This window comes from Suricata suricatta, chromosome 7, assembly GCF_006229205.1.
Source record: "Suricata suricatta isolate VVHF042 chromosome 7, meerkat_22Aug2017_6uvM2_HiC, whole genome shotgun sequence".
Classification (NCBI taxonomy): Eukaryota; Metazoa; Chordata; class Mammalia; order Carnivora; family Herpestidae; genus Suricata; species Suricata suricatta.
Genome location: NC_043706.1, coordinates 51,553,698 through 51,565,996, shown reverse-complemented (window position 1 = coordinate 51,565,996; position 12,299 = coordinate 51,553,698). Strand labels below are relative to the sequence as shown.

General features: G+C 37.3%; 1 protein-coding gene across 3 annotated transcripts in view; it reads left to right on the top strand.

Annotated features, from left to right (window-relative positions):
• The window catches only part of COL21A1 (collagen type XXI alpha 1 chain), a 183,771-nt gene extending 173,316 nt beyond the window's left edge, over window positions 1-10,455 (top strand). For all 3 annotated transcript variants that reach the window (XM_029945443.1, XM_029945442.1, XM_029945444.1), the window contains exons 24-30: window positions 1,685-1,729; window positions 4,663-4,695; window positions 5,273-5,419; window positions 5,510-5,564; window positions 6,297-6,497; window positions 7,814-7,891; window positions 9,202-10,455. In XM_029945443.1, coding sequence (XP_029801303.1) covers window positions 1,685-1,729; window positions 4,663-4,695; window positions 5,273-5,419; window positions 5,510-5,564; window positions 6,297-6,497; window positions 7,814-7,891; window positions 9,202-9,389 — 747 coding nt within the window. In that variant the 3' untranslated portion in view covers window positions 9,390-10,455. The remainder of the gene's footprint in view (window positions 1-1,684; window positions 1,730-4,662; window positions 4,696-5,272; window positions 5,420-5,509; window positions 5,565-6,296; window positions 6,498-7,813; window positions 7,892-9,201) is intronic.
• The last annotated feature ends 1,844 nt before the right edge of the window (window positions 10,456-12,299 follow it).

The following is a 12,299-nucleotide window of genomic DNA, read 5'->3' as shown; positions in this document are numbered from 1 at the left end:
TATAGTTGACCCTTGAGCAGTGCAGGTTGGAACTCCTCAGTTCCACTTACATGCAGATTTTTTTCTATAAATACAGTATTGTAAATGTACTTCTCTTCCTTGTGATTTTCCTAATATCCATTTTTCTCTAACTTAATTTTAAGGACATAGAATGTAAAACATGTAATATACACAATATATGTTACTTTATATTATTAGTAAGGCTTCTGGTCGGCAGTGGACTATCAGTAGTTAAATTTGAGGGGAGTCAAAAGTTATCCACAGACTTTTGACTTGAAGGGAGGTGGTGCCCGTAACCCCACCGTTGTTCAAGGGTCAGCTGTATTGCAGGCGTTCAACATTATGATTGAAAATTTGTATGCACTGTGAAATGATCACCGTGGTCCAGCTAGGCACCGTCTATCACCATACATAGTGGTAACTTTCTTCTTCTTTTGATGAGAATTTTTAAGAATTACTCCCTTAGCAACTTTCACATGCACATCATGGTATTATGGTATTATTCACTACAGTAGCCCTGCTGTACACTCATCTCCACGAATTCTTTATTTTAAAGCAGGAAGTTTGTATCTTTTGACCCCTTTCACCTATTTCACCCACCCCACCCTCCTGGCAAATATTCTGTTCTACGTATCTGTGAGCTTGATTTTTTTGTTTTGGCTTAGTTCAGTTAGTTGTTTTGTTAGACTCCACATAGAAGTGAACTCATACAGTATTTGTCTTTCTCTGTCCGACTTATTTCACTTAGCTTAATGTCCTTGAGTTCCATCCATGTTGTTACAAACCGCAAGACTCCTTTTGTTTTTTAATGTATGAGTAGTATTCCACTTTTGTAATGTGTTTTTCATTTTTAAAAATTTCTTTAAAGATGACTTCTTGCCCTTGCATGTTTATAATTGACAGTAAACATAATTATGTCATTGAAATTAGTAAAATATCCACAGCCATTGGATTTTTAAATTATTTTCATGTTGTTAATATTAAGGTTGACTCTCTTATTTTCTTTACTTTTTTTTTTCCTCTTCTTTTTATGGTGGTGGGGGTGGTTATGTTTAATTGAAGTTGCTTTTACAGCACCAAAGACTTAATCATCCATTTCCTATATAAAAGGTAGCTACTGTTTTGCATGGACCTCAAGTATATTGTAGTATAGAGGTGGAATTTAAGGAAAGGTATTAAGCAGGCTGTGTTTTAGCTTATGGGCAAGTAATAAATTATATCATGTATCTTGAATGTATCATAGATAAGCTGCTATATTAAAATTGCCACTTCAGATAGCTGTGAAATTAGGTGATTAACTAGTTAGTACCTAACCTTCTAATTTCTGTATAAGTCTAATTACATGAAATAGAAGTTGGGGTTTTGATTTTTTACTTTGCTTTTCTGTTCGGAGTATCATTGAAACTACTGTATTGTAAATGACGGAAAATAATTGCATATGTTAAAAAAATAAATTGTATTAAAAAAAAAACCCAAAAAAACCAAAAAAAAAAAAAAGGTTGACTCTCATTTATTTTCATCCTCCAAGAGACTAACTTCTTCATCTCTTACATCATTTTATGTATTTACATCACTGCTTTTGTGACATTACTTCTTGGCTGCAAGATTTTACATAGTTTGTGTCTTATATGTGATTGCATTACATGTGTGCAAGCTAATCAATGATGTTTATTACATTTTAAAGGGTCAAAAGGGAGAAAATGGAAGACAAGGGATTCCAGGTCCACAGGTATTTTTGTTTTCTTTGATGGAATATGAAATAATGAGCCATATAACTGGGTGGTGTTGGGAGAGGATTACTTGCAAATGGAAACGAGCGGGGAGAAGGGTAGATGTAGTGCTCGTTCTAAGCCTATAAGGAAGGAAATGCCAGATGGTGGTGGGGATGATGGTTTGCTTTAATCATATGTTTTATGTTTTCATTTTCCTATACTAATTGGTGACTATGAATCTTGCTTCTCCATGCTTTCTTCTGGTCAAGTAAATGTCTAAAGATAGAGAATTCCTCTTATTTCCTGTAATATTTGTTGGCCCAAGGCCACCATACAGTTGCTGTATGTCCATATTTACTATTCACTCTAGTTTTTTTTCTTGAATGTGAGTAGATGAAGCCTATAAGTAGTGGAGGAATATACTTGTTTCCCTCTTGTGTGTTCAGAGATATAATTTACTACACTAGAGACTTTTTAAAATGCCATCTTGAGAAACTGTTCTGGAATAGATACATAGTAAAATTGTTTTGCTTCTTCCCTGACTAGACTTACCTGATTAGCTAGTGTTTCAGTGAGATTGCCATGTGGCACGTAATTTCAGTCAGAGCCAAATTTGACTAAAAGTGGCATAAAAGTGATTTGTACGTAAAGGTAGTTTATTTGCTGCCACACTACCAATAGTTAAGCTCAGATCCAGCTTGGTCTGTACTGAAGGGCAAACTGTACATATGATCCCCTCACGGGATAGACCTTTTTTGAATGTGACATTCAGGACAGATTAAGTAATTACACTGGTTCTGGAGATAGGGGGATAAAACTGTGAGTGATGTCTTCAAGGACAGGGGCCTCTGTGTCCGTCACATGGAGATATCTGAGAGACCCTGGGAGAGAGATCTAAAAGCACATGGTCAGAAGGGTGTCTGTAATATAGGATGGAAGGTGAGTGCTAGATATTAAAAAGAGTTGAGAATTTAGAGGCCAACAACAAGAGCAAAAGAAGAGAAAGAGACTAAGTTTGCCTACATACGTCTATGTTCAGTCAAATGTGTCTCTTAATTTTAGTGCTCCTCCACTCAGATGACGCGACCAGCATGACCCCATTCTCCTCACTGGCAACACAGACTGACCCCCTAGGTTTCCCTAAGTCACCCGCACAGTATCTATAAACTGCTCTTCTCGTAGGACAACCTTCACTTCCTCGCCCATTCAACCTCCACAACCCAGGCCCTTCACCAAAAATTCTTACAGGAACTCTCTGAGAAGACTATTTCCTGTGGAATCTACGCTCACAACTTAGCTAGTTCACTGACTTACAGATAACTCTCTTCTCACTTCCTTTAATGTGTGGTGTGTTTTGGTTTTGTTTTCCTTTTTTGTTTTTTTCTCACTTCTCACAGGAAATAGTGCTCTTCTCCCCTAGGGCAGGGTTTGGGCTCCCTGGAAAGCTCTGCCCAAGACTTCGTGGATGCTGGGTTTCTCACCACCACTAACTGGGCCCTAATGGAGTATCTGGGGGTCAGAGTTACCGCTGCGTCTCAGCAGCTGAATTGTTGTCCCAAGTTCTTTAAGGAAACAGTATTAGTTACCTGACATCCCACGAAGAGCTGCAAGTGTGTGACTTCTCGGCCTTCGGCCTTCGTGTTGAGTTCCTCTCATGACATCATCCTGGTGGATTCTCAGATGACTGGTGTTTTCGGTTGCAGCTCTGACTCCGTTCTAGTCCTGAGAACTTCCTATTCTGTCTTTCCTCTTAAATGAGCTGCATTGTAGAGTTATGTCGGGGAGGGAATACCCCAACATTTCTGCAGAAACTTCAATATTTAAAGAACAATCTTGAAGTGTTTTACTCATTAATATATTTTTAAATGAAAATTTAGTGTTTTTATGCTCTTGTTTTTATTTGGAAATCTGCCTTTCTCTGTACCATACTCTGATTTTACCTGTTTTGTCTTCCCTTTTGTCCATTGTGGGTATCCATGTTTAAGGGACCTAGAAATAAAGCAAAATAAATACTCAAATTCAAGTTTCATTGTGTGAAATGTTACACACTAAATTTTATATTGAATTGCAGAACTCTACCTTTAATTTGAAAGTTAAATAATGAAATTCTACCTGTGTACGTGCAAGCTCTACCCTCTTCCCAAAACTGATATTAGGTGATTTTAGAGCTCAAAGGTATAATGAATTTCAAAAATGGGAATTGCAATGCCTTTCCTGAAAGCTCTTACCATCTTTAATTTGCCATTGTAATGAACATCTAAGAGATGAGTAGGAAAGAACTTAGTAGAACCATGCAGGTGTATACAGTGATTGTAACGGTGGAGGAGTTTCATGCGTGAGCTCCCCAGTGTGTACAGTATCACTTGGGAAGAAAAACATATTATACCTCACACTGCTTTTCTAATCTCTGAATTACCAGCAGTGAGTGGTTTAGGCACAGGACAAATACGTATTTTCTTCCCTATTAATCACCTTTGGTTTAATCCATCTTTTATAGATAGTACTCAATTGAAATTTAATTTTAAGAACATAAAATTGGGAAAATAGAATACTTACCTTAATCACCAATTAAAAGAATAAACATACCTTATATTGCTTGAGTTTACATTAAAATAGCCACATATTTAATATTCAGAATAGAATTGAAATAGAATTCAGTTAGAATCCCTTTCTCAGCTACATATTTGACCAGCATATAAACATATTCATTTCTAAGAATGGAACAGTTACAGAAATAAACATTTTTATATTATCCATTTAGCATGTGGCCTAGTCATTAGTCTCCTTTAAAAAGGCAGAGAGAGTATCATGTACAGTTTTTTCACTCTTTCTATCAGTACTTTTCAAATTGAAAATTAAAGTGTGATGAAACATGTGGTAACAGGTGCATGCCACATTAATAATACTGCACCTTACACATTTATTATGGTTTTTCCTCCTATTTTCAAAGGGAATTCAAGGCCATCATGGTGCAAAAGGCGAGGTATGTTTTTTCATGTGTTATGCTCTCTCCTTTCAGGTCTTATTGCTTGAATTTTCAATGCTGCATAAATCTAGCTATTGAAAGAAAAATGCCTTTCGCATTCTTCAGCAGTTATTAAATAGTGATTTTCAGAATATGTAGATTTGTTGAATTAGGTATGAAATGTTGCATATTTATGAATATTATCAATTCTTCATCTAGATTAGGAGCTAAGTTTTTGTGCAAAAATTTAACAAGGAATATTGTTTCTGTATTTGTCTCTCTAGAATTTAAACTTTTTGGAGACAAGATTGTGGCACGTTTGTTGTTTCTCTAATGCTATAATATAGCCTACACAATATGTTGAAAAAATAGAGATTTGTGGGGTTGGATGGATGGGTGGATGGATGTATAAATGACAGTTTAATATGATGTGAAATTTTTTCTCCGATTAATAACAGCATTTCACAGCTGCTCTGTACATAATATACATTATATATACATATGTATATATTCATATCTATATCCTTAAGGACTGATGCAGTTATACCTTCTGAAATACTGAAACAGAACTTTTGAAGGTTTCTTCTGATTTTAGAGAGGTGAAAAGGGAGAACCTGGCGTCAGAGGTGCCACCGGACCAAAAGGAGAGTCTGGGGTGGACGGCCTGATGGGGCCCGTGGGTCCCCAGGGGCAGCCAGGGGAAACGGGTCCTCAGGGACCTCCAGGATTGGACGGAAAGCCTGTACGTATTCTGCTTCTTTCCAAGTTCTCGTGTTTTCATTGCTTTTTACTTGGTATGTGCATGTTATAACCTCCTAATAATTTGATGCAGGGGAGAGAATTTTCAGAACAGTTTATTCGACAAGTTTGCACTGATGTATTAAGAGGTAAGCCTCAAACAGAGATTTTAATAACTTTTTACAAATTACTAAAATAATACTGATTCCTGGTAGAAATTATAAAAGATATAAGTAAGATAACAAGAAAATAAAGGACATTTATAAACTCCCGTTTTTATTCCTAGAAGAGTAATTTTTAAAAAATAAATAGGGGTGCCTGGGTGGCTCAGTCGGTTAAGCGTCCGGCTTCGGCTCAGGTCATGATCTCAAGGTTCATGGGTTCTAGCCCCGCGTCAGGCTCTGTGCTGACAGCTAGGTCAGAGCCTGGAGCCTGCTTCAGATTCTGTATGTCCCTCTCTCTCTGTGACCCTCCCCTGCTCGCACTGTCTCTCTCTGTCTCTCAAAAATAAATAAAAGACATTAAAAAAATTTAAAGAAATGAACATAATATGTACTTTTGTAATCTTTTTAATAAAGTGATTTATCATTATTTCACCATGAATTAAATTTTCTTTTCTGATTAAGTCTGATAACATAATTCATAAATATGGATCCCTATAGTTTACAAAATTTCTTTTTGGGGGTTGCTTTCACTCCCTCCCCTATTTTAAGCAATGGCAACAATAAAATGTATAGAACAAAGAAGTGTTTCCACAGTTAAATTATTAGAAATGAGATTATTGGTCAAGTGATAGCCATCTGGAAATTGTGAAACAAAATGATTAGTGATGTTTCTAATGCCTGTTTAAACTTAAGGGGCGGGGTTTCTTTGTTTTTAAGCTCAGCTACCAGTCTTACTTCAGAGTGGAAGAATTCAAAATTGTGATCATTGCCAGTCCCAGCATGGTTCCCCAGGTATTCCTGGGCCGCCTGGTCCCATAGGCCCAGAAGGTCCTCGGGGGTTTCCTGGTTTGCCAGGAAGAGATGGTGTTCCTGGATTGGTGGGTGCTCCTGGACGTCCCGGGGCCAGAGGATTAAAAGGTACTGAACTCGTGTGTGTAAGCAGGTGAACAATGAAAATGGGTAATTTTTGTATTCACACTCTAAATTGAGTTAGTAGGCAAGGGTTCATCTTTGGTTTTATGATGCCAAAAAGCTTTTTGTATCCCTAAGTCTTTAAATAATTTGTCAGGGTGCCTGGGTGGCTCAGTCTGTTGGCTGTTTGAATCTTGATTTTGGCTCAGGTCATGATCCCAGGGTTGTGGGATTGAGCCCCACATCAGGCTCCATGCTGAATGTGGAGCTTGCTTAAGATTCTCTTCCCCTCTCCTCCCTCCCTCCCTCTCTCCTTCTCTCTCTCTCTCCTTCTCTCTCTCTCTCTCTCTCTCTCTCTCTCTCTATATATATATATATATATATATATATATATATCTCTGTATCTCTCTCTCTTTCTATCTATTTCTCCCCCCCACTTCCTCCTCCTCCCAATGCCGCTCTTACCTGCTTGTGTTCTTTATCTCTACAAAATAAAAAGCAATTTTTCAACTAGTTAAAAGACAGTTCTCTTTTCTTAAAGCAATATTCTAAAGTAAAGTTTAAAGCTTGTAAAATTATAAATTAGAAAATGTTGATAGTGCACTTGGAGATTTTGCCTGAGTCTTTAATAATAAGGTCTTTAATAGCAAGTCACAGACACTTTTCTTTATTTTGACTTCAGTAACTTCTGTTATCTTATTTAAAAGGTTTTTCTATTATAGGAAAAATTATATTTTGCCACCAGACTTCCAAATAACCCACAACTTACTTATATTTGTCTTTGAATGTTTAGTGAAATGTCAGTTGATAATTCTTTCCTTTTTATGTAGCATCATCTGAATAATTTAGATGTTTAATCAAAGTAATAAACAATTATGATTAACAAAAAAGGTTAATAATTCCAAACCATTTTCCTTTTTAATGTTTAACTTTCATTAAATCCTTCTGGATCACCTATAATTTTAGAAACTTTGGCTTCTAAAATTCTGTTTCCTATTAGTAATAATATAGAAGTGGCAAGCTATTTTTAAAAGATTTTTTATTAAAATTTTTTTTTTTAAGTTTGTATTTATTTTGAGAGAGAGAATCCCAAGCAGGCTGTATGGGTCAGTGCAGAGCCTGATGTGAGGCTTAGTCTCACAGACCTCAAAATCATTACCTGAGCTGAAATCAAGAGTTGTACACTCAACCAACTGAGCCCCTAGGCACCCCAAGATTTACTTTTCTTTCACTGAGTAATTTAATGACTTTGAAAAAAGCAATCTAGAAGGAAGTGATTTTGTAGGAAGAGTAAGCTCACTTCTATCTTTGACGCTCTGCAGGCCTACCAGGAAGAAACGGGGCAAAGGGGAATCAAGGGTTTGGGTACCCTGGAGAACAAGGTCCTCCTGGTCCCCCAGGTAAGAATTGCTGCATGCTCCTAAGTGTTGCTGCACATTTGGCTTTAAGAAAATCAACATAAATCTATGTCAAAAAATTTGAAATTAAGAAATTTGTTTCCTTTTTTGAGTGAGTCACATTAAACACATTGAGTTCTAACTACTGGAATTTTCTTCCTCCAGTGTATTTGTCAGTCATTCCGGATTTTCTCTTGTGTATCATTTGAGTGTCTTAGGAGGCTACTCCTTGGAACGGTCCTTGAATGGTTTTAGTCCCCCCTGCTTGTGTCGGGGACACAGAATACTTGCAGCAGTGGACTCTTAAGTCAGCCTCAGCTAGCTGTGTTATTTTACCTTCGTTGTGCCTCCATTTCCTCATTGGTGATATGGTGATGAGATGTTGTCTGCATCGTGGCATTATTGGAAAATTATATGAGTTAATATATGGGATTTAGGAACAGTGAGCAACAATCATGTTTTCAGCAAATGACTGCTATTACTATTATTTTAGATGTTACAACCTTGTGAGGCTTTTGCATGGATCAAAGGATTCAACAGTCTTCATATAAAATGCTTGGAACAGTATCTACAGGTGTAGTTAGATGCTTATTAACAAATGTCTCTTAGTGGTAGTAGCAGGAATTATTATTCGTAGAAAGTACCTCCACCCCCGCTGCTCCATTTCACAACCTGAATATTTTTTGTTACTTTGACTCATCACCTTTAACACAGTATCCGAAGTTAATGTCGCTAGTATCCTAAGTTAACTCTCCTTCCTTTGAGCATGCTAATTGAACTAATTAGGCTGTGGTTCTCAAACTAATGCTGTAACACCTTTGTGTGTATAATGATCACAATTATGCCACAGTAATAGCACTGTATTTCAATATGGAAACTTAAAAATGTGTATAATGAAAAGTTATTTTACTGCAAAAATGGCACAAAAGTGACTTCAGTAGAGTTGCAGAATTTTAGCTTCCTGATCTCTCACTTACTAATTTATAATAATATTGGCAGAAGGTACTCTGGAAGGAAGAAATAAGTTTGGACAACCCACCAACTCAAATATTGGAATGTTAGCTCAGTGCCTTGGTCAGCAGGGTTATTGCTATATTGATACAGCTTAGCCTGGTTTTATAAAATTACTGATTATTTCTCGATAGTTCTAAATGGAAGTTATATAGAACTAGCAAGACTGTCTCTCCTTTTCACAGTAGTGCAAATGTGTTAAACATTTAGGATTACTTTTAATTAAATTTCTTACAGAATCAGCTGTCCCATCATCAAAAACCAAACTCCTCTGCTCATATACTGATCATGTCCCTTCTTAGGTCCAGAGGGCCCTCCCGGAATAAGCAAAGAAGGTCCTCCAGGAGACCCAGGTCTCCCAGGCAAAGATGGAGATCACGGAAAACCTGGAACCCAGGGGCAGCCAGGCCCCCCCGGAATCTGCGACCCATCACTTTGTTTTAGTGTAATTGTTGGAAGAGATCCATTTAGAAAAGGACCAAACTATTAATGTCTGATGCCTCATTCAGCCACCTAGGCATGGTGCTTTTCTTGTATGGTCTTTTGCATCTCAGGAAGATAATAACAGTAATCCCTTGAAGAGAAACTAAAGTACCTCGGTGTTTTTATTATTATTTTTTCTTAAGGAAAAAAATATAAAGGGTCACATATACTGATTCTAAAGGCTCCTCAGTACTTCAGAGCCTTTAGATTAGTAGCATTAACTAAAACTCAAGGGTGTCTTATAAGTCCATTTATTTTAATCAAGTTGAATTATTAAAAAAAAAACACCATTGCCTGTTAGCCAGTCAATTTCAGTCACTGTGAAATATTTCACATTCAGCCTCCATGCAGCAGAGTATTTGAGTTCAATTTCATGTCTGTGTGCATTTCATGTTTCATATCTCCTAGCACATACTTGTGTGTCTGGTCATCGCAAATGACATCAGGGCTGGTACTCAGCTAGGGCAGACCGTACTGTCATGCCAGTCATCTACTCCAGTGTCTGTGCTTGGTGGGTAGGGACAATGGGCTGTTGGTTGTTCCGTGTTTTGAATGTCACCTCCATATGAGAGTAACGTGTTTCTTAAGTACATTTGCAAATTCTCAAATCTGATTAATGAGTATGTGAAGAAAGAGTATCAGTTCCATTGGGAACAGTCCAAATTATGGAACATGGAAAACATTTTGGAAAAAAGTTTCATTGTACCTGGTATGCTCAAAGGAAATGCTGGTTCGGAAATAAAAGACATTCTTCTTCATAGTTGCTTACCAATTGGAATGTTTGTTGTATGCCTTCATTTTCCATTTCATTTATTATATGTGTATGTTCCTATATGTTAACGTTCATTGTAGCAAAGCTAATGGGAATAAATGCTCTAATTGAGAGGAAAGGTAACTCCACAGATTCTGTGTCTTGATATTTTTAGCAGACTTTAAAATATTATGAACCATCTTTGTGTGCTGTACTTACTGCCTTTGTAAGGAACATATTTGAGATAATTCATCCTAATCATGCTCTAAGTTTTGTTACATGCTTGTTATTCAAAGTACAATAAAGTTTTGTACAGGCCTGATTGCAGTGTTTTTTTTTAAATACATAATCTTACCTGATTGTTGAGTATAGTATCCGTATCACATGGTCATTTTTTCAATAGATTTACCTTATTGAATTATTTACCCTATTCTTGAAAACCTTGTTCATTCGAAGTAAGAACTTAGAAATTCATTTGGTGTACTACTCACATAAATAGGTGCAGCCCCTGCCCCCCGGAGTAGCTGTTGATCACTGTTTAGTTTAAGTGACCTATCATTTTACCAGTTTGATAAGAACATTGGGGAACACTGAAGTCCTAAATTCAGTAGCAGAATTAGTGCACAAGGCTTGGTTTTGGTCATTTTTGATTACATTAGTTTCAGGTGTACAACATAGTGATTCAACACGTATATACATTATGCTGTGCTCAGCACAGTGTGGCTCCCATCTCTCACCACCCAGCTATTACTGTACCATTGACAACTCCTCACACTGTGCCGTTGATCCCTGTGACTTAGTCATTCCATAACGGGAAGCCTGTATCTCCCACTCCCCTTCACTTATTTTTCCCATCTTCCCATTCATCTCCACTGCGGAAACTATCAGTTTGTTCTCTATATTTATAGGCATGTTTCTGCTTTCTGTTTGTTAATTTTGTTTTTTAGGTTCCTCATATAAGTGAAATCACATAGTGTTGTTTGTCTCTCTCAGACTTACTGAACTCAGTGTAACATCCTCTAGGTCCATCCGTGTTGTTGCAAATGTCAAAGTTTCATTCTTTTTTATGGCTTGGTAATATTCCATTGTATGTATGTATACCACATTTACCACACGTTCTTTATCCATTCATCTATTGGCGGATGCTTGGGCTCCTTCCATAATTTTGCTATTGTAAATAATGGGGCAGTGAGCATAGGGCCATGTGTATCTTTTTAAATTAGTGTTGTTATTTTATTTGAGTGAATGCCCAATAGTGGAATTACCAGGTCATATGTATTTCTGTGTTTAATTTTTTGAGGAACCTCCGTGCCATTTTGTACAGTGGTACACCAGTGTTCACTACTGCTGGCAGTGCACAAGGGAACCTTTTCCTCCACATTTTTGCCAACACATTTTGTCTTTTTTATTCTAGTCATAGCATAGGATTTGTTTGGATATTCAATCTCCAACAAAGCCCTAGGTACCTGTTTAGGCTTAACTCCCAGATGATTATGGCTTTCTCTGTTAAGACATACTAAAGGAGCAGAATAGGTAGTTAGTGTCCCCTATTCATTCAGCTACCACTGACTGTGTAGCCATTAAGTGGTAGGTACGGTGCCCAAGGATATAGTGGCAGAATAGTTGCATTGTCTTAGCCCGTGGTAACTTGTGTGTAATATGATGTAGTAATGTAAACAGGTGATTCAAATACATTCATTCTAAGAAAGAAGTGCTATAGAAATTCATACGATGATGCTGGGTCCCTCCCAAGTTCATATGTGGAAGCTCCAACCGCCATGTGACAGTATTTGGAGACAGGGCTTATGGGTGGTAATGAAGGTTAAATAAGGTCATAAGGGTAAGACACTAATCCTTTGAGACTGGTGGGCTTATGAGAAGAGGAAGAGGGCAATCTCTCTCTCCCTCTCCCTCTCTCTCTCTCTCTTTCTCTCCCTCTCTCTCTCTCTCTCTCTCTCTCTTTCTCTCTCTCTCTCTCTCTCTTTCTCTCTCTCTCTCTCTCTCTCTTTCTCTCTCTCTCGTGAGCATGCACTGATGAGGCCGCTGTCAATAACCAGGAAGGTAGCCCATCTTGATCCTGAATTTCCAGCCTGTAGAGCTGTAAGAACATTAATTTCTAAGTTTAAACCAGCCAGTTTTATACTGCCATATAATATTTTGTTACTT